Below are 22,934 nucleotides of genomic sequence, written 5' to 3' on the forward strand. Positions count from 1 at the left end.
CCCAGCTGGTCTCCGGCAAGTTGAAAGGACATACAGACAAGCCAACAAGAATCAACTTTTCTAAATACCTAGACCATTCAAGGGCAGGCAAAGACTGGAAATAGTAATGTGACATATCTAAGACCAGCGAATTAGATTAACTTCTCACGCTAGCCAGCCAGCTAAAGTCAGCTAACCGGCGAAAAAGCTAGGGGTAAACAAACAATGACGTAAGTATAATGCGACAGGTTTACAAATTAGAGTTTAGCAAATTAGAGTGGCAGGCAAATAATCTGTTTTTGTGGCAGCAATGTAAAGTGCCTTAAGAAAGTATTCAGAGCATCCCAAACATGCTCAATGGGTGACATGTCTGGTGAGTATGCAGGCCATGAAAGAACTGGGGCATTTTCAGCTTCCAGGAACTGCGACACGGGGCCGTGCATTATCATGCTGAAACATGAGGTGATGGCAGAGGATGAATGGCATGACAATGGGCCTCAGGATCTCGTCATGGTATCTCTGTGATTCAAATTGCCATTGATAAAATGCAATTGTGTTCGTTGCCCGTAGCTTATGCCTTCCCATACCATAACCCCACCATGGGGCACTCTGTTCACAACATTGACATCAGCAAACCGCTCGACCACACGACGTCATCTGCCCAGTACTGTTGAAACCAGGATTCATCGGTGGAGAACACACTTCTCCAGCGTGCCAGTGGACATCGAAGGTGAGCATTTGACCACTGGTGAAGAAGCCGGATGAGGAGGTCCTAGGCTGGCGTGGTTACACGTGGTCTGCGGTTGTGAGCCCGGTTGGACTTAATGCCAAATTCTCTAAAACGACATTGGAAGCAGCTTATGGTTGAGAAATTAACATTTAATTATCTGGCAACAGCTCTGATTGACATTCCTGCAGTCAGCATGCCAATCGCACACTCCCTCAAAACTTGAGACATCTGTGGCATTGTGTTGTGTGAAAGAACTGCACATTTCAGAGTGGCCTTTTATTGTCCCCAGCACAAGGTGCACCTGTGTAATGATCATGCTGTTTAAATCAGCTTATTGATATTTCACACCTGTCAGGTGGATGAATTATCTTGGCAAAGGAGAAATGCTCACTAACAGGGATGTAAATAAATTTGTGCACAAAATTTGAGAGAAATAAGCTTAAGGGTTTTTCTTTATTTTTACTATTTTCTACATTGTAGAATAATAGTGAAGACATCAAAACTACAATATAACACACATGGAATCATGTAGTAACCAACAAAGTGTTAAACAAATCAATATATTTGATATTCTTCAAAGTAGCCACCCTTTGCCTTGATGACAGCTTTGTACACTCTTGGCATTCGCTCAACCAGCTTCATGAGGTAGTCACCTGGAATGCATTTCAATTAACAGGTGTGCCTTGTTAAAAGTTAATTTGTGGAATTTCTTTCCTTCTTAATGTGTTAAAGCCAATCAGTTGTGTTGTGACAAGGTAGGGGTGGTATACAGAAGATGCTATTTTACCAAGTAGGGCTAAATCCATATTATGGCAAGAACAGATCAAATAAGCAAAGATAAACAACAGTCCATCGTTACTTTAAGACATGAAGGTCAGTCAATCCGGAAAATGAAAGTTTCTTCAAGTGCAGTCGCAAAAACCATCAAGCGCTATGATGAAACCGGCTCTCGTGAGGACCGCCACAGGAAAAGAAGACCCAGAGTTACCTCTGCTGCAGAGGATAAGTTCATTAGTTACCAGCCTCAGAAATTGCAGCCCAAATAAAACGCATCACGGAGTTCAAGTAACAGACACATCAACAGTTCAGAGGAAACTGCGTGAATCAGGCCTTCATGGTCGAATTGCTGCAAAGAAACCACTACTAAAGGACACCAATAAGAAGAGGCTTGCTTGGGCCATGAAACATGAGCAATGGACATTAGACCGGTAGAAATGTGTCCTTTGGTCTGGAGTCCAAATTTGAGATTTTTGGTTCCAACTGCCGTGTCTTTGTGAGATGCGGTGTGGGTGAACGAATGATCTCCGCATGTGTATTTCCCACCGTAAAGCATGGAGGTGGGTGGTGTTTTGGTGCTTTGCGGGTGACACTGTCTGATTTATTTAGAATTCAAGGCACACTTAACCAGCATGGCTACCACAGCATTCTGGGACTATCATTTGCTTTTCAACAGGACAATAACCCAACACACCTCCAGGCTGTGTAAGGGCTATTTGACCAAGATGGAGAGTGATGGAGTGCTGCATCAGATCACCTGGCCTCCACAATCACCCGACCTAAACCAAATTGAGATGGTTTGAGATTTGTTGGACCGCAGAGTAAAGGAAAAGCAGCCAACAAGTGCTCAATATATGTGGGAACTCCTTCAAGACTGTTGGAAAAGCATTCCAGGTGACGCTGGTTGAGAGAATGCCAAGAGTGTGCAAAGCTGTCATCAAGGAAAAGGGTGCCTATTTGAAGAATCTCAAATATATTTTGATTTGTTTAACACTTTTTTGGTTACTACATGATTCCATATATATTACAGTGGGGGAAAAAAGTATTTAGTCAGCCACCAATTGTGCAAGTTATCCCACTTAAAAAGATGAAAGAGGCCAGTAATTTATATCATAGGTACACATCAACTATGACAGACAAATTGAGAATTTTTTTTTCTGAAAATCACATTGTAGGATTTTTTATGAATTTATTTGCAAATTATGGTGGAAAATAAGTATTTGGTCAACTACAAACAAGCAAGATTTCTGGCTCTCACAGACCTGTAACTTCTTCTTTAAGAGGCTCCTCTGTCCTCCACTCGTTACCTGTATTAATGGCACCTGTTTGAACTTGTTATCAGTATTAAAGACACCTGTCCACAACCTCAAACAGTCACACTCCAAACTCCACTATGGCCAAGACCAAAGAGCTGTCAAAGGACACCAGAAACAAAATTGTAGACCTGCACCAGGCTGGGAAGACTGAATCTGCAATAGGTAAGCAGCTTGGTTTGAAGAAATCAACTGTGGGAGCAATTATTAGGAAATGGAAGACATACAAGACCACTGATAATCTCCCTCGATCTGGGGCTCCACGCAAGATCTCACCCCGTGGGGTCAAAATGATCACAAGAACGGTGAGCAAAAATCCCAGAACCACACGGGGGGACCTAGTGAATGACCTGCAGAGAGCTGGGACCAAAGTAACAAAGCCTACCATCAGTAACACTACGCCGCCAGGGACTCAAATCTTGCAGTGCCAGACGTGTCCCCCTGCTTAAGCCAGTACATGTCCAGGCCCGTCTGAAGTTTGCTAGAGTGCATTTGGATGATCCAGAAGAGGATTGGGAGAATGTCATATGATCAGATGAAACCAAAATATAACTTTTTGGTAAAAACTCAACTCGTCGTGTTTGGAGGACAAAGAATGCCGAGTTGCATCCAAAGAACACCATACCTACTGTGAAGCATGGGGGTGGAAACATCATGCTTTGGGGCTGTTTTTCTGCAAAGGGACCAGGACGACTGATCCGTGTAAAGGAAAGAATGAATGGGGCCATGTATCGTGAGATTTTGAGTGAAAACCTCCTTCCATCAGCAAGGGCATTGAAGATGAAATGTGGCTGGGTCTTTCAGCATGACAATGATCCCAAACACACCGCCCGGGCAACGAAGGAGTGGCTTCGTAAGAAGCATTTCAAGGTCCTGGAGTGGCCTAGCCAGTCTCCAGATCTCAACCCAATAGAAAATCTTTGGAGGGAGTTGAAAGTCCGTGTTGCCCAGCGACAGCCCCAAAACATCACTGCTCTAGAGGAGATCTGCATGGAGGAATGGGCCAAAACACCAGCAACAGTGTGTGAAAACCTTGTGAAGACTTACAGAAAACGTTTGACCTGTGTCATTGCCAACAAAGGGTATATAACAAAGTATTGAGAAACTTTTGTTATTGACCAAATACTTATTTTCCACCATAATTTGCAAATAAATTCATAAAAAATCCTACAATGTGATTTTCTGGATTTTTTTTCCTCATTTTGTCTGTCATGGTGGACGTGTACCTATGATGAAAATTACAGGCCTCTCTCATCTTTTTAAGTGGGAGAACTTGCACAATTGGTGGCTGACTAAATACTTTTTTCCCCCCCACTGTATATCATAGTTTGTCTTCACTATTATTCTACAATGTAGAAAATGTAAAAATAAAGAAACCCTTGAATGAGGTGGTGTCCAAACTTCTGACTGGTACTAATAAATAAATATATATATATACACACACACACACATATACATACACACACACACTGTAGAATGGAATTAGCAGATCTTGAGATGGCGACTCAGTCAGGAGGGGAGAAGTCCTGAGCTTCAAACCTTCTCTCCATAGCAAAACTAGCTTAGCTCATCTCGCTGTCAATAAGTTACTCACTAGTGCCCTTGTTTGTTGTGATTGAATGGCAAAAAGACACACCCAAGAAACACCCACATTAAACCACACCCCAAAGACAACTCTCGTTTGGCTTTCAGTAACAGCCTTTGCATTTCTTATTAAATGAGCACCGGAAGAAACACATGCAGAATCGGTGAGTGCAGTTCACCTTTAATCTTGGAATGCATGACAAGGAAATCTTTAAAGAGGGATGAAGGTAACATTTAAAAAAAGGTGCAATATGCAGAAATCTCAATTTCCTGGTTGCAAAAATTCTAATAGTTTGCCTAATTTCAGTGTGACAAAACAAGCAATGTATAGTGTAGAGAATCATTGTACCATCTAAACCTCTGCAAAATATATTTTCAACAACCAAAAATATTGTATTTTCAGCTTGTGTACAAAACCGAAAGTAAAAGACTCAAAAGCTAAACTTAATGGGAAGCATAGAAAAGGCAGATCTACTGCTTCATAGACTTGCTTTCAATGAGAATGACAGATCTGTAACTCACATTTCACCCAAAACTTTACATATTGCAGCTTTAAATATAAGTACCTTTAAATTATTAGCAGTTACAAGTTACTGGCAATAAGGTAAAATAATTGAAAACACATAACGTGTAATATTTTTTCTTTATTAGTAGCAGTTATTGGTACATGACTGTCATCCTTAATTACAGTGGAGTATTGATAGTTGGCACAAACAATATTAATATCCAGAATATTCTCACAATGAGCGTTCCTGTACACAATACTGATTCCACACACAAAAATAAAAACAATAAATAAATATCAGAAAATGGAAATGAACTCATTAAAATGTCAAGTAATGTTGTTATGACAACTAGAAAGCGTTCAAAAGGGTGTGCCATCTTTTCTTCAGTGCAAACAGTAGAAAATTAAAACAGAAAAAGTACACAATCGAATTGCCTTCTTCGTGGAATATGCAACCAGCCTGATAGAGAGGGGGGAGCAGACAGTGTAAAAGAAAGGTTGGGGCTACATGGCTTCAGTTTGGCCGTTACCAAACACACCATTTTCAAAATACCAGACTGTGGAATTCCCATTCTCTGAGCAAATTCCTACAGGACTGGGACAAGGAAATCAACTGTTATTGGTCGTTCACTAACCAATTAAAATGCCTCTTCTTGAGATAGAGAAAAATCGAGACGAGATTAAAACCACAAGTAGCACTCTTCACAGCATAAGACTTTTAGAGGGGTTGAGGTGCCTCTTAAGGAAATCCAATATGATTTAATTTTAAAACCCAAATAAAGTTTTACAAAAGCAAAACCTATGTATTCAAGAAGAGTGATATAAGGCAAGCAAGCTCTTTTATACAAATCAGAGAATTACTTTTACATAAAGTGTGTACATGTTGTAAGTAACTTCAAACACTTCAGTAGCTCAAACAGTTGGAGTATGTCTCCCCCTACTGGTTCAAATCAGTGTCACACTGCAGACAGCAGCAACACACAAGCGCAGTAGCCTCATGCTTTCAACCTACACTGATTAAAGAGAACGCCAAATAAAGCCTGCCCAAAGCAAAAAAGGAACCCATAAAAAAAGATCTACCCCTTAGGTTCCAATTAACCCAACCCTCCTAGATATGAGAGGATCAGAAGGGTGTAAGACAAAGCTCAACATGGTGGATACTCAACATAACCTACAAGGAAGCTAGGTGGAGCTCTTACCACATTGTTTTTAGCTAATCCCATGCAATCCTTTGCACTCTACCACAGTATCTAGGGGATATTGACAAGAGGTGTCTGAGGGTAGGGACAAGGTTAGGGTTAGATTTCAGACAAAGCAATAGTTTAAGGGGCATTGATTAGATTCCCTAAAGGAGATTTGTCCAAAAACCCTACCAGTATGCTGTGGATGTATTTTTTAAAGTAAAACACTAGCAGGGCACATGTTTTAACACCTTTAGACACTATTGGAAGATAGCTAGATGTAAACGTATCCACAGTATCCTAACAGGGTAAGCCAGTTTCCACCATGTTTGAGGTGGCTAACGTCAGACATGCTAGTTTAACTGCACTCCTAATGGTTCAGAGAAACAAGGATATTATCGAGACACTAGATTAACAGACATCTGGGCCCAGTGTCCTTAAATCGTCTGTGTAGGAGTGCTGATCTTTCAGATTTGATTAATTGATAAGATTATACAGACAGGTAGGGTCCTGATCCTAGATCAGCACTCCTACGCTTGAGACGCTTTGTAGATACAGGCCCGGAAGTAGAGATAGTCATGGATAGCTAACCTAAAATCGGGAATATGTCAAAACGCTGTAGTGTGTGACATTAGTCATATATTATACAATAGTTGTCAATGCTTAGTGTGACAGAATTTATGACTATGATAGTAGTTGATCCCTCAGATATTTGACTAGTCAAACTGTGGTGATCTCACCCAGGTAAGAGCCTGAAGGTCTTCCTAATGGAGTACTACACCACCCTGACACCGCTAGCTCTAATGTCAACACGTCCTGTGTCTGCCAATTTAGAGTAAACTAAAATAATCCTAAACACAAGCCTAACACAATTCAATTAAAATGTTTGGTTGTCAGACACAGAAGAGCACAGTATAGCTAGGCTAAGCGCTGCAGTGTAAGACCTTGATGGTTATAATGGTTATTGATGGTTATAATACTATGCTTATTGGTTCCGTGGTTGCCATGGCATCGTAACATAGCCTAGGCAGAGAGCTCTGTAAATATTGTACATATTTTATGTACAAAAAAAAAATTGGGGGGTTTTGGCTACTCTATATCCTGTGGTCTTGACTCTCAGAGTTGCAGGATTGTGATTAAAATTCTATATTTTGGCTTGATAGCTATCCGTTTGTCTGGATTCAAATAATCTGTTTTTTTGTTTAATCTGTTTGGAAGTATTACACCAAGGACTGCATACTGTGGCCAGAGGTAGCAGAGGAAGGTCAGGGACTGTTAAGGGAATGCTCCTAACCACTGCCAAGATGTGGTGGCTTTTCAGCAGCCGTGGCATTACCCAGGTGGGTGACTGACCATTCAGAAAAGGGCTGTTTTTCCAGACTGTCTTTGTTTCTACTTGGCTGTCCCGTCATTGCCCTCTCCTCTGAACCTACAATGCCTTTCCAGCACAAATTGCCTCAACTTGATCCCAAACCGACAGACTTTCAATCTCCATCATCTGAATGTTTTACTTTTTATGCGCTTTGAGATTCTTTGAAAAGCGCTATACAAGTTAAAAAATGTATTCATTATCTTTAACCCAAACATGCCTAGTAGGCTAGGTCTACTGTGTAGCATAGGCCTACTATGTATTGTTGATACATTGAGTAATTGAATAGGACCATTAACTGTGTCATCCTAAAGGATTTTAAATGCATTATTCACGTGTGGTTGTATTGAGTTTTAAAATGATCAAATAAAATGCAAGTGATTCTAAGTGGTCATAGAACGCTGTCATTCTGGCTCTATGCAGTTCGGTCAACAGAGAGGAGAGGGAAAACAGAAGTGTGGTCATGTTCCAAAAATACACACACGCATACTGTGTCACACGCACACAAAACATACAAACAGAAAAAGGTAATGACGCCTGAATCTGTGGGTCTTTCTGCAGGACTGTTCTGAACAGAGTGAGGAGAGTTGTCCAGAGGGAGAGGAACAGAGAGGGGGAACAAACCGATCTGTTCGTCGCTCTTTCGGTGCGTGACCAAGTGTTTAGTCTCGATAGGTCCTACTGCTCCACAACAGAGTGAATGATATGAGAAACCATGGCATGGGCTTAACACAGTTAGAGACCAAAGTGCTCCCAGAATGTCCTCTGCGTTCCAAAGATGACACAACCACAGCCATGTACAGACAGACTTCCCAATGGGGACAGGGACCTGGCCCTATAGATTTCTACAGCCAGTGGTGAGACTGTGGTCTATGTAGTAGGGACATGTTGAGCAGAGCTAGTCTGTCCGGCCCACAACTCTCATTTTGCACCCATCCCCCTCTCTCCGCTCTTCCCTGCGCTCTCCTTCAGACATGCCAAGTCCACTAGAGTACCTTCCCATGAATGGAAGCCTCAAGCTACCCTCCAATAGAGAGTAGATAACATACTGATTGGAATGCTGCCCTTAACACACTGATCTAAGGCCAGTTTAGCTTTTCCCTTCACTATGGAGAACTTAAGGACTCAGGCAGGGTAAGCTGATCCTGAGAAATAATGCATCTCCAATAATCCAGCAGGAATCTCCTGGCAAGACGCAAAAGCCCTTGCACAGTGAGTGAGGTGAAGAGCCATGGTGGACACCCTATGCTCCCAAGGGGGCCGAGAGGATTAAATCAAGTCAATCCAGTGTGAGGCCTTGGATGGACTCACAGAGAAGGCTATAAACAGTACAGGAGGAAGGAAGCAACACATTTTCATTTCAGATAACAGGCTATCACTGCCATTATCTCAAACAAAACATGCACTTACACTGATGGCAATGACTATACAACCTCAAATGTAAGCAGCGGTCTAAATAAAAAGAACAGTGCTGTTGACATGAAGCTGGCCATATATTAGAACTAAACCGGTGAGTTGACATGAAGCTGGCCATATATAGTGACTGTCCAGAGGTCCTTGGCTGTCTGAGTGTGTGAGTGTGTAGTGGTGTAAAGTAGGATGTAGATAGGGACAGCAGATACAGGTGTCATTGTGAGTCGCCGTTGTTGCTGGCTATAGCTGTAGCGGTAGTCTTCTTCTTTGGTGTCTTTTTCACCGTCTTAGTCGTAGTCTGACAGGAGGGAAGAGAAACGAGGGGGAAGAGTTTACAAAACAGAAAATGAGAAATTAAGAAACGACAGAGCAAAAAAAACAATGAGAGAAATAGGTCTTCAGAGAACTTGGACAGGGGCTTATTGTGTCCTAAGTGGGCAGACTCACTCGCACAAGAGCCATCTTACAACCTACACACTGCATTCCTGAATTAGTCCATGGCGCGCACACAAATCTTCCTATACACAACCCATGCTATAGACACCAGTCATGTATTATTGAGCCGTATATACAGTGCCTATAGAAAGTCTACACCCCCTTGAACTTTTCACATTTTGCTGCCTTCATTTTTAAATGTAAAATAGGGATTCAATTAGATTCTTCCTACAGATCTACACAACCTACTCCACATTTCCAAAGTGAAAGAAAGTTATAGAACATTTACCAAATTAAGTTAACAATCAACTGAAATATCATAATTGAATAAGTCTCCTCCACCCCCCCCCGAGTTAGTACTTGGTGGAAGCAATTACAGCTGTGAATCATTTTCATTAAGATTCTACCAACTTTGCACAACTCTTAGGCCAACCCAGTATATCCATTGTTTTTTATCCATTGATTTAAGTCAGGACTGAGTCTAGACCACTCAACACCTTTTGGAAAGCCATTCTGGTGTTTTTTGCAAAAACGTGTGTAATTGTCCCACTGAAAAATAAAACCCTATCCCAGGGTTAGGTTTCAGAAGACTGTTGGGTTTTCCTCTAACTTTTTACCTGGACTTTGCTCCTTTCATATTTATTTTGATCCTAACAAACTCTCCTGCCAGTCTCCCATGGGAGCTCCACTGCTGGAGGCTGCTTCAAATACCACAGGCCTGTGCTGGAGTAGCCAACTAAACTCAACCATTTACGATGGAGTTGATCGGCAACTAGTGTGGGCTGACAGGAGCTCCGACGTCACAACATTTATTTCAGCACCCAAAGAACAATGTTGTGTGTAATTGCGGGCTATTCTTTGGGTGCTGAAATCTTTTTTTGATCATTTTATTTGACGTCGGAGCTCCAGTCCGTACACACTAGTCACTGCTAAACTCCATCATAAATAGTGGAGTTGAGTTGAAATCGGCTAGTGCTGCAGTAGAGTAGGATGATGTTTCCCTTACACACAGATCTAAGGTCAGTTTAGCATTTCCCTCCACTATGGATAAGATTAAAGACTCTGGGAGGGTAAGCTGATCCTTGAACAGTGTCTAGGGCAGCTTCTATGCAGCTGCTGGAGAAGGCGAGAGTGAGGAGCTGATATTCATACATGGTAATATGTGCTAATATATGAGAGTATTTCTATTGGAGGATTATACAGTCCAACTGTGGGTGACCCTGTGACTTGCATACATGCATGCACGCACACACTTAAACATGTTAGTAGTTAAGAGTGGGGCGAGACTGTATTGGCTTTGTCCTTCACTGAGGGTTGTGTTGTGACAGAGTGGTATGTGCACTATTCCTCTTTTTGATTTCTATATTATACACATTCACACAATACTGGTACGCACATTTTCTGACTCTCCTCAGTGCAGAAGAAGCAGTCACTCACCTGTCAGAAATAATGCATAAGCCCTAGTCTCACTCCACTCTGTGTTTGATCCCCTACCTCTGTCTTGGCAGCGGCAGGTTTTTTGGTTGCCTTGACGCTAGCCGTGCGTTTCACGGGGGCCTTCTCGACGACGTCCTCGTCGGAATGCTCCGTGGTGATGCTCCTGGTGTCTGATTGGTCCGAGCTGTGCTGCGATGATTCGTCAAGATGAGGGACCATGGAGGAACGAGCTGTGAGATTGGACAGAGGGATTGTGGGCTGTCATGAGTGAAATCATCATCTTCACGTTCCCACTTGTGTGCCAGGGGAGTATTCATTAGTTGTACACCGTAGCAAAACGTTTTGCAACAGAAACCGTTTACACCAAACAGAAAAGGTTTCGCAACGAAAACAAGTGTTTCCATTTGACAAATTCAGGTAGGTCCCTCCTAGTTTCATTCCGTTTGCTTCATAGAGAAGACACCCCAGGTTTCTAGACTCTCCGATCAGACACATGGTTGGTGAATGAGACTAGAGTACATGCCTATAGCCACTAACAGGAGCTCACGCATTACCAAACTGTTTCCTCTGTTATAGTCTATCAGTCGGTCTCTTTGCTACACTGGTTGTCCTCTTCCCCGCCTTTCATGCCATACTGCCCATTAACTCAATTTATTCCCTTCCACCATCCTCGCTCTCCTTTTCTCCCTGTATTCACAAACTGCCAGCCCCACAGAGACAGAGCTGTGCAGTCAGACACAAAGAACCCCTACTTCTCCTCCAACCCACTGACATCACATGCTCCCCCCCCCCCCCCCATCTGGAGAGTTTCCTCCCTGGCATTCTGCAGTTGTTGGTTTTTTTTTTTTTTTATTCACATGACTTCACCCCCTCCCTCCCTGCCCTGTACAAATAAGACCTGTTAGACAATAGGCACAGAGTACAGACAGACAAGTCAGCGTACTGTAATGCTACGACTAAAATGGCTGTCATTTCTCCTTCCTTTGTGACCACTGATCTGACAGGGGCGAGTTGTTCCACATACCCCATTATTCACAGTAATCTGTCCACATGCATTATATACACTCTGCCGTGTGGAAGCAGTTACGGCGCAGGGCAGCGTTTGTGCGCGTTACCCACTCTGGCGTGTGGCTTTGGCGCGGGGCAGGGTGTTAGATAGCGTGCTGCTTCCAGCAGCCATGTCGTCCATGGCGTCTCTCCTCATGCGGGGCTCAGAGGAACGCAGGCCCAGCTCCTCCCCATCGTTGATCAGAGTCAGGTCCTGCATGCTGAAACTACGCAGCTTCTCCGACAGCACGCCCTGGCCCTGCACACACACAAACACTGCAGGGTAGAGATGTATGCATATACAGACAGACGCCCTGCAGCATCCCAGTGCTAAGGCAAATGTACATACAGTAAGAACGAACACACACACCTCAAACGCCTTGAGGTGACAAACACACAGGATGGCACATAGGACAAAACATACACTCTTGCACAAGGAAACACCGTGTGCAGACAGACAAGCACACACCCACCCCTAGTCAGGGCCCGGGGCCTTGCTTACCTTGCTAGCTGCAGTGACTGCAGCGGTAGCAGCCAAGTTCAGCCCTCTCTTCCCAAATCTCATCATAGTCTCATAACTACGGTCTTTGGCCTGGGTTATGTATTCGTCTATTTCCTACATGACAGAACATGGGGAAAGAGACAAACAGAAAAAGGGAGACAAAAAGGAAAAAGCAGGAGAGAAACAGAAATAGGTAGACAGAGAGAGAGGAAGAGGGTGACAGTCACGCAAAACAGAGAGTAGACAAAGAGAAATACGCGTCAGTGCATCTAACCAGTTGAGAACTGACGGGCAGACAGAGCTGAAGCTTATTGTGACCTCTCACCCGCTCTTTGTTGGACAGGGTTAGGGTGGGAGTTCAGGGTTAAGAGTTACACTTTACCTTCTCCTTGTTGGACAAGGTGGGGTGGACAAACTTGCGGTAGAGCACGCTGGAGCCCTTAGTGTACGGAGACAGGAGCCAGATCACAAAGGCTATCTTCAACTCAAAGTAGAAAGGAAACCTGCATGGACAACCACACCAACATTTTAGTCATTTAGCAGACGCTCTTATCCAGAGCGACTTACAGTTAGTGAGCGCATACATTTTTCATACCAACAGGAGATACTTAATAGGCAGGACAGAAGAATAGATTTCACAGAAACAATATCATCATTTCCTCTTTCATGTACCAAAGGGTGTACCAAGCATTTGCTCTGATATCGTGGTACATTTCAGAAGGCAACAGCCTACCTACACCATGAATAGATATTGTCAAAGTATATTGCTCCTAGGGATTGTCCTAGGGACTAGTGTTGTATAGTGGCTGTAGGGCAGTTGTCAGAGGTGACCAACCAGGACTCACCAGGACATGAACAGGTCTGTGAGGGTCTCCGCCGTGGTGAATAACGCAAACACTATCCAGTACATCATCCATTTCACCTGGACACACACAAACGATGGTGAGAGCGTCCCAAATAGAGCACATGAAAGCATAGCCTACAGTAAGCTGTCGTAAGAATGTGACAAGACACATATACATCATTCACCGTCTCCCTCACACACACACGAGTATGCATATGTTACGGCCCTTATAGACCAAATCAGTATGCATGGTTTATCACTGCCAAAGGATGGGCAAGGAATAAAATCCAGTCAGTGTGTACCATCAATTATTGCAATATAATTAGCAAGATTTATGGATAAATCCTAAATGTCACACTGACAGAATGTCACACAAACATCTAAATACTGTGCATTCGGAACATATTCGGACCCCTTCCCTTTTTCCACATTGTTACGTTGCAGCCTTATTCTAAAATTGATTAAATTAATGTTTTTCCTCTATCTACACACAATACCCCATAATGACAAAGCGAAAACAAGTAGAGAAATGTTTGCAAATGTATTAAAAATAAAACAAATACCTTATTTACATAAGTATTCAGACCCTTTGCTATGAGATTCGAAATAGAGCTCAGGTGCATCCTGTTTCCATTGATCATCCTTGAGATGTTTCTACAACTTGGAGTCCACCTGTGGTAAATTCAATTGATTGGACATGATTTGGAAAGGCACACACACACACACACACACACACACACGTCTATATATGGTCCCACAGTTGACAGTGCAAAAACCAAGCCATGAGGTAGAAGGAATTATCCGTAGAGCTCCGAGACAGGATTGTGTCGAGGCACAGATCTGGGGAAGGGTACAAAAACATTTCTGCAGCATTGAAGGTCCAAGAACACAGTGGCCTCCATCATTCTTAAATGGAAGAAGTTTGGAACCGCCAAGACTCTTCCTAGAGCTGGCCGCCCGGCCAAACTGAGCAATCGGGGGGAGAAGGGCCTTGGTCAGGGAGGTGGCCAAGAACCCGATGGGTACCACTCTGCAGCACTCCACCAATCAGGCCTTTATGATAGAGTGGCCAGATGGAAGCCACTCCTCAAAAGAGGCACAACAGCCCACTTGGAGTTTGCCAAAAGGCAACAAAAGGACTCTGACCATGAGAAACAAGATTCTCTGGTCTGACAAAACCATTATTGAACTCTGGCCTGAATACCAAGCGTCACATCTGGAGTAAACCTGGCACCATCCCTACGGTGAAGCATGGTGGTGGCAGCATCATGCTGTAGAGATGTTTCTCAGCGGCAGGGACTTGGAGACTAATCAGGATAGAGGGAAAGATGAACGGAGCAAAGTAAAGAGATGTCCTTGATGAAAACCTGTTCCAGAGCGCTCAGGACCTCAGACTGGGGCGAAGGTTCACCTTCCAACAGGACAACGACCCTAAGCACACAGCCAAGACAACGCAGGAGTGGGTTCGGGACAAATCTCTGAACGTCCTTGAGTGGCCCAGCCAGAGCCCGGACGTGAACCCGATTGAACATCTCTGGAGAGACCTGAAAATAGCTGTGCAGTGACGCTCCCCATCCAACCTGACAGCTTGAGAGCATCTGCAGAGAAGAATGGGAGGAACTCCCCAAATACATGTGTGCCAAGCTTGTATCGTCATACCCAAGAAGACTCAAGGCTGTAATCGCTGCCAAAGGTACTTCAACAAAGTACTCAGTAAAGGGTCTGAATAGTTATGTAAATGTATTCGATTTCTTTTATTTTTTTAAATATAAATATACTTTTGCAAAAATGTCAACCTTGTTTTCGCTTCGTCATTATGGGGTATTGTGTGTAGATTGATGAGGGGATTTTTTTTTTTTTAAGCCATTTTAGAATAAGGCTGTAATGTAACAAAATGTGGAAAAAGTCAAGGGGTCTGAATACTTTCCAAATGCACCGTATGTCTATCGACATATCAAAAATTAAAAGTACTAAACTGCAGTGAATAGCCTGAGAGGATGAGTCACATTGTAATGTCAAGAGCTACACAACTCAGGCTAAAATGTGTGATGTTACATAAATAGCTACTGTGATAGCTACGGTGGAAATCATTTGACTGAATCATTTTGAAGGGGGGGGGGCAAAAAGAAATAAAAACAAGGCTAAAAAAATGGCATCCTCCTCTGCATCTCTCCCTCCCACTCAGTCTGCATGTACCACCGCTCAGATATTGAGAGTGGGGTTTCTATAGCAACCAGAGGGAGGAGAGAGAGGTCCCCACTTCCTTCTCATCCCTCTGCTCACTGACGGGGATGAGGGAAGCTGGGAGGCTCCCTTTTAAATGGATACAGTTGAACTGCTCTCGCATCCGCAGAGACAATGGAAACTTGCAGCATCCCATTGGAGAGTAAAAGCCTACACCCCATTTTAAAACCATCACTTTTTCCATCTTATTTCAATAAGAATTAGTATACGAGATGGCTACAAAAGAGACTATACTAATATACTGGAATAAAAAAGGTACAGTACTCACATATTCCTTCACATTCTTAGTCTTGACGGCCTTGTATGAGGAGTATGCCGGGTAGAGGGTCCCGAAGGCCAGGCTGAAGGACGAGGAGGCGGCATGGGTCAGAGATCAGAGGTTAAGGTACGGTAAACATCACCCGGGCAACATGGCCTCAGGATGCCATCACTGAACAAATGTTTCCCTGTTTCAATATTTATCCAGTCAAATGACTCGAGTCTAAAACCCATGATCTCAGAGTCAACATAAATAGGTTGCTTTGAAGGAAAGTAGAACATATTCTGGGCAGGCTCTAAAAATGTGCACTCATAAGAAATAAACACTGTTAGCCTACTTAGGGCTCCCGCTGTAATGCAATAATATATGGTGACATTTAGACATAAAAAACAGCAGTGGTTTGTTGGAATAAATTATCTCTCCAGGAAACAGAAGATTGGAAAACCATGGAGAGCATTTCTGCTACTGTACTGATAGATGATGACAGGTCACCATATGTGAACCTGCCTGCAACACACAAAAAAGGAAAAATAAATCCAGTCACACACACACTGTCCTCTGTCCTGTCGGCCTGGCAATTACTGCTGATGTGACAGGAACTGAATGCTGAGCGAGGGGAGATCTAGGATGACCACGCCTTACTGTCTGTCTGCCACACACACAGCCATCAGAGGCTGTCTGCTACCAGTGTAGGTTAAATTGGGATTATGTGTACCATCTTTGTCTGAGTGATATATGGTGTATGCCAGGCCCTCTTTTAGGCTGTGTCTGTGGAAATCTTCCTGCTATGGGTTTTGCTTGTTCCATTTGTGTGTCGTGTACACTGGGTCCATCCAGGTCTTTCTGTCTGTGTCTGTGTGTGATTTGCCCAGTCATGCGTGTGGAGCCAGTGCTGCTCTGCACTGTATCGGTAGCTGTACATTACAGTAAGAGGAGACATTGGGCAGGGCACCCATGTTTCACAAGTTTGGACATCACAGTAGAGTTCAGTACACTAGAGTAGAAAACATGAATGTACATATCTACTTTACTGGCTACAATGGGAGATTATAGTAGTCACAAACCACAGTTGGGTCACCTGCTACAGTCCTCCCTTACACTGGGGGTAGCATAGACTGATACGTTAGTTTTTGTGCCCAAGGTGTAGGGCTATATTTTTGTTATAATGAAGAAAAATACATTGAGAACCTCAAATGTCATCTCTTATTTATATCCATAGTTGTGCATTTCTGTATAGTACAGATCAGAGACCCATGATGAAATTCCAGGTAGCACTTCATTTTAAGGGGTCCTTATTACACTAACAAGTATTGTAATACAGTTACACTGTAATAAGATGTAACTGGTGGTAATTGCAGTCTAAGTACAGCGGTGTAACAACGAATGCTTGTTACAAATGTTAAAGTTACCGATAGCATCCCAACGCACCATATTTCAGCCTGCACAAACTATGTGATAGTGTTAGCCAATTTAAAACCAACCACCTCATTGACACAACTCTGCAATAAAGGGCTCTGGAGTCTGATGCCCAGGCCCAATGGCAAAAACGTATAAAAAAAGAAATATATACTTTCATGAATAATTATTTAATTAAAACCAATAGCGGCCATCGACGCTAACGGCCTTGTTTTCTAACAATAATAAGTGTCAATATCGCAAAATTAACTCGCTAACAACATGTTGTCGTATTCGCGTGGCTGTTATCAACCAGGGTTTTATGTCATTTGACTAAATTGTATTTTTTACTCAAATTGACAGCACCGAAGTAGAATGACTTTTCACTGTGAAAGAGGCTTTATCTATGTTGGTTGGTGATACAGATTCACACACATCCTTGCACTTTGAAAAGCGATGATGTCGAAATGAGTGAAATAAGTAAACAGCAGATATGTTTGATGCTGTGAAACTTGGGGAATAGCTCACAGATTAGCAAATCCTGTCATGTCATGATAACTTGGTTGGTACAGACAAGCACATCAGCGGTGGAGCTCGAACGATTGCGCGCTGTCTCATAGAAATAGTTGCAGTGTTTAGCTGTATATAGTCAGCTAACAAGTTGGTTGTTTCGTCTTGTTTCTGCCGATGTAATTTATATGGAAACGGCCCAAGCTGCTTTCTATAGCTAGCTAGCTAACTAGTTAGTCGGTCAGGCAAGAAAAGTTGTGTAGTGATGAATTTGGGTAGCGCTCACGAAGCGTCAACCTCAGCTGTCACTTTTACTAGCTAGCCATACAGAAAACTAGCCACCGAAACGAAGGCTAGAGTAATTGGTGTTTATCGGTTGGGCTTAGGTTATGCTTTGTCATGATTGCTAGGTGCAGATATTCATAGGCTATACATTGCCTTGTTTTTCTATTATTTGAAAGCTTAGTTGCCATATTAGGGTAGAAGATGCCCGCGCAGTGGAGCGCATATGATGAGTTATTTGTTTACATAGCCAGCTCACAAGTTGCTTGTTTTGTCCTGTTTCTACCGATGCAATTAATTTGGAAACTGTCCCAGCTTTGTAACATATCAGCTAACATTGTCCCACTCTGTAGTTAGTGAGAGAAATGGGAGGCGTGTAACTATCACAATTCATAATGGAAACATCTTATTAGGAAAAGAGTATGTATGGTTGAGAAAGAAAGGAAGGAAGAGAAAGACAGAGGGAGAGATTATGTTCCCGACTACAATTGTATCCTATTTGTTGCTCCTCTCCCTCAGTGAAAGAAGTGATGTGGAGAGTCAGGGTTCAGCAGCAAAAGGCAGGGAGGAATAGGAGTTAGAGATGATTGGAGGGGTAGAGATGTGGAGCGAGGAGAGAGTGGAAGAGGGAGAGAGGAAGAGGAGAGTGAAGGGAGAGGTCCATGAGAAGGGAGAGGAAGAAGCAGAGGGCGAGGAATAGGGAGGGGAAGATGGAGAGCACACCTGAGAGGGGAGCCTACGTTTCCATGGCGTGCGTATGCCCTAAGTCCCACCATTCACCCTTGTACTACACAGCCTGGGCCTAAAGTGACAGTGGCAGGGGTTTTGGAGTTGTTTTTAAAAATGGTAGGAACTTATCTGTTCCAGAGCGTTCGATTCCCACGGGGGGCCAGTATGAAAAATAAAATAATGTATGCACTCACTAACTGTAAGTCGCTCTGGATAAGAGCGTCTGCTAAATGACTAAAATGTAAATGTAAATGTTGTAATGGATTACAACATGAAAATGGGCAGGGTTGACCATCTTGACCAACTGAGTGGCTATTACAATGTTGTAGTACAGTGAGGGAAAAAAAGTATTTGATCCCCTGCTGATTTTGTACGTTTGCCCACTGTACGTTTGCCCCATTTTTTTTTTGTTATTCTGTCTCTCACTGTTCAAATAAACCTACCATTAAAATTATAGACTGATCATTTCTTTGTCAGTGGGCAAACGTACAAAATCAGCAGGGGATCAAATACTTTTTTCCCCCTCACTGTATATATACATACATACACAAAAGTATTTGGACACCCCTTCAAATTCATGGATTCTGCCGTTTTAGCCACACCCATTGCTGACAGGTATAAAATCGAGCACACAGCCATGCAATCCCCATAGACAAACACTGGCAGTACAATGGCCTCACTGAAAAGCTCAGTGACTTTCAACGTTGCATCGTCATAGGATGCCACCTTTCCAACAAGTCAGTTCATCAAATTTCTGCCCTGCTAGAGCTGCCCCGGTCAACTGTAAGTGCTGTTATTGTGAAGTGGAAACGTCTCGGAGCAACAACGTCTCAGCAGTGAAGTGGTAGGCCACGACCGCCGAGTGCTGAAGCGCGTAAAAATAGTCTGTCCTTGGTTGCCACACTCACTACGGAGTTCCAAACTGCCTCAGGAAGCAACGTCAGCACAAGAACTGTTCGTCGGGAGCTTCATGAAATTGGTTTCCATGGCTGAGCAGCCGCACACAAGCCTAAGATCACCATACACAATGCCAAAAGTCGGCTGGAGTGGTGTAAAGCTCGCCGCCATTGGACTCTGGAGCAGTGGAAATGCGTTCTCTGGAGTGATGAATCATGCTTCACCATCTGGCAGTCCGACGGTCAAGTCTGGGTTTGGCGGATGCCAAGAGAACGCTACTTGCACCAATGCATAGTGCCAACTGTAAAGTTTGGTGGAGGATGAATAATGGTCTGGGGCTGTTTTTCATGGTTCGTGCTAGGCCCCTTAGTGCCAGTGAAGGGAAATCTTAATGTTACAGCATACAATTACATTCTAAACTATTGTGTTTCTCCAACTTTGTGACAACAGTTTGGGGAAGGCCTTTTCCTGTTTCAGCATGCCCCCTTGCACAAAGCGAGGTCCATACAGAAATGGTTTGTCGAGATCGGTGTGGAAGAACTTGACTGGCCTGCACAGAGCCCTGACCTCAATCCCATCAAACACCTTTGGGATGAATTGGAACGCAGACTGCGAGCCAGGCCTAGTCGCCCAACATCAGTGCTCGACCTCACTAATGCTCTGTTGCTGACAAGAATCAAGTCCCCGCAGCAATGTTCCAACATCTAGTGGAAAGCCTTTATTTTTATTCTCAGAAGAGTGGAGCAGAACCAACTCCATATTAATGCCCATGATTTTGGAATGAGATGTTTGACGAGCAGGTGTCCACATACTTGGTCATGTAGTGTATTTTAACATGTCCTTGTGACAACAGGCTACACTGGTAACTCGAGCTTGGCTCCCAGGTTTGGTATGCTTTATAAACTATTTGGTATAGTGTTGCCATAATATTGGAATTAAGGAAGTGTGATCCTAATCATTATTTTAGCGATCCCCAATAGAAGTCCTGACTTGTCATTTCCAAAAGTTTAGCTCAGTTGGAATACTGCTTTGCATCCATTAACCGCAAGGGTTGCATTAAATAGGCCCAATATTTTTTTACTGACGCATTTGGCGATGTTCAATTTATTGGCACAAAATGTAGAAACAAAAGCATTCACTGAATGTTGATACATGTAGGCCCTTCATATATAGGCTATGGGCTGCACTTCGTTTTAAGCATCGCGAGCAACATGTCAAACTCAGACATTTCTCTCAAAACAGTGACGTCAATTCGCACGGGACTAGTATTATAAGAGGACCTTGGAGTTTGTCGAAAAACAGTTGTTTTTTTACGGCTGGAATTATTACTCTCCTGCCATGCAAAAATGACCGACATGGCAGATTCCAACGGGACTTAAATTACTGATGCGGTGATTTGTGCTCATGCACATAATTACATAACCCTATCTCCCCCAGTAAAACGAATCCTGTGCGAATAATGACATCTATTCAGCGCCTGTGCATTTCAAAACTAGCAGGCAGGTTCCGCTATTTACATTGGAGGTAAAACTGTGGCTCCTGTTCCACACTAAGATGACAATTTCTATTGTTGACATGAAAACATAGTTTGATAGCTAAACTTACCACACAAACCATTTCAGGTGAGTTTACCTTTTCCTACCACGTAAATACAACACTGACTATTAACAAACACAGTAAGCTGATAACAGCTAGATACATTCTGGGATGTACGATGATGACTGTGTGGGACTCAACTGGATCTAGACAGCTGTTGACTCGCCTGGCTGCCAGGGTACAGGCGAGCCTAGCTCAACTGTCTCATTATCAAAGGACATGCGCCTCCCTCTTTCTCTCACCAAAACATAATTGGTCTCACCCCTATGAAACAGCACCACTGTCACGTTGACAGCGCGATAACACATTAAGCCCGATGTATATGCATTTTGTTTTGCCACATTTTCGGTAGTTGACGCACGTGCTTCGCTTTTCAACTAGCTAAAAGCTAACTAGTTGGCATCTGTGTACTTCTGTTTGTAACACCGCACGGTAAACCAGCGTACTAGTTGAAAATATTGAACGCATGCGGTACACAGAACGTACGGCAGCCACAAGGTATTGTTGTGGACTGCTCCATTGACAATTAATGAATTCCGCCGGAATGCAAACAGTGAAGCATCTGGTGGACATGAGGCGTTAAAGCGTCAATGTGTAACTTTTTGGGCGACGGACCAAAATCACCTAAATGTGAGTTCTAGATCTGTCATTCTCATTGAAAGCAAGTCTAAGAAGCTGTAGATTTTATTCTATGAACACTATTTCTATACTTCCCGTTCTTAAGTTTTGTACACCAGCTTAAAAAAGCTGAAAATACAATATTTTAGGTTAATTAAAATGTATGTTATTTAACATCGGTTTAGATGGTACATGGATTCTCTACACTTCTCTAATTCTTGTTTTGTCAAAAACTGAAAAGTAGGCTAACTATTCAAATTTCAGCAACCAGGAAATGGCGAGCGAGTTCTGCATATTGCACCTTTTAAGACAACTCAAATGACAACGATGAGAAATCAGGTAAAATCTTGACTTGGTCTTGGTTGAGGTGACATTAGGAATAGTGCATAATCTTGATAGTGCAGGCCCGGCTGTTATGATCATCAAAACATATGACAGCAACTGCACTGACGCTAAATGATTTGTCTGGCTGTCAGTGTCACGCTAACAGTGCAGTTGCTGCCATGTTTTGATGATCATAGCAGCCGGGCCTGCACTACTCAGGATTATGCACGATTAGCAATATTAAGGACTAAAGCATTTTGTATTACTGATTTAGTTACACAACCGATATGAATTGGTAAATTAGCTTCAGTAGATGGCATTAGCAAGCTTGTTAGTTAACCATTTTATGCATTCCACCTTCACTTCAGTTGGCTAGCAGCGTTGTCATTTCAGCTAACCATTAACTAGCTACCTTGCCAATTTTGCACAGCTAACGGTGTTGCTGTTTGCCTACAATCCTGGTTTTATGAAACACCAGTGGTCAAAATGTACATTTAAGCACCATGGGCTATAGACAAACCAACGACAATTGAATTGTTCGCAAATTAGCTCGCTCGCTACCGATCTGGCTATCAAGATACATGTCCGCGTGCGCTTTGGGCACAAGCCATGGCAGCGAACGGATGACAGCAGCGCGAGCTATCGTATGCAGCTGTAGAACTCGATGTGGGCTGACGAGCCGATCGCTACAACAAACAGACGCTGCAGAATGCATACTCACACTACCATCCTGGAGATAATCCACGACACCATCTTAATTGATTGTAGTGAGCGTTTCCTTATTCTCAGAAATCTAACTAGCTGGCTACCCCCCCCATTCCTCCGGCCACGACCGTGTGGCTGTTATGCAAGTGCAGTTGCCTGGTGCTGCTCTTGAGTGCTCTATTTTTCTGGCAGGTAGGGTACTGTGAATTCTGAATCTGCTGCATTCAAATCGCTGGAACTCCTCTTTCTCTTAAAGGGG

The 22,934-nt window shown here is 43.2% G+C and overlaps 1 protein-coding gene across 1 annotated transcript; it reads right to left on the reverse strand.

Annotated features, from left to right (window-relative positions):
- Positions 1-8,965: 8,965 nt before the first annotated feature.
- LOC311107627 (receptor expression-enhancing protein 2-like) lies at positions 8,966-22,849 on the reverse strand. Its single transcript, XM_084150148.1, has 8 exons — positions 22,692-22,849; positions 15,629-15,701; positions 13,118-13,194; positions 12,655-12,775; positions 12,273-12,386; positions 11,843-12,029; positions 10,781-10,953; positions 8,966-9,149 (listed from the first exon to the last, which is right to left on the reverse strand). The coding sequence occupies exons 1-8, from the start codon at positions 22,721-22,723 to the stop codon at positions 9,066-9,068; spliced, it is 861 nt and encodes a 286-aa protein (XP_084006274.1). The 5' UTR covers positions 22,724-22,849; the 3' UTR covers positions 8,966-9,065.
- Between the last annotated feature and the right edge of the window lie 85 nt (positions 22,850-22,934).

Source organism: Coregonus lavaretus, assembly GCF_964263955.1.
Source record: "Coregonus lavaretus genome assembly, chromosome: 32".
Taxonomy (NCBI): Eukaryota; Metazoa; Chordata; class Actinopteri; order Salmoniformes; family Salmonidae; genus Coregonus; species Coregonus lavaretus.

Coding starts and splice junctions, on each gene's coding strand:
- LOC311107627 (XM_084150148.1), bottom strand. CDS start 22,723: ATGGTGTCGTGGATTATCTCCAGGATGGTAGT. Junction 12,776..13,117: donor ACAGACCTGTTCATGTCCTG/GTGAGTCCTGGT, acceptor TTGTCCATGCAG/GTTTCCTTTCTACTTTGAGT. Junction 10,954..11,842: donor CGCCAAAGCCACACGCCAGA/GTGGGTAACGCG, acceptor CCAATCTCACAG/CTCGTTCCTCCATGGTCCCT.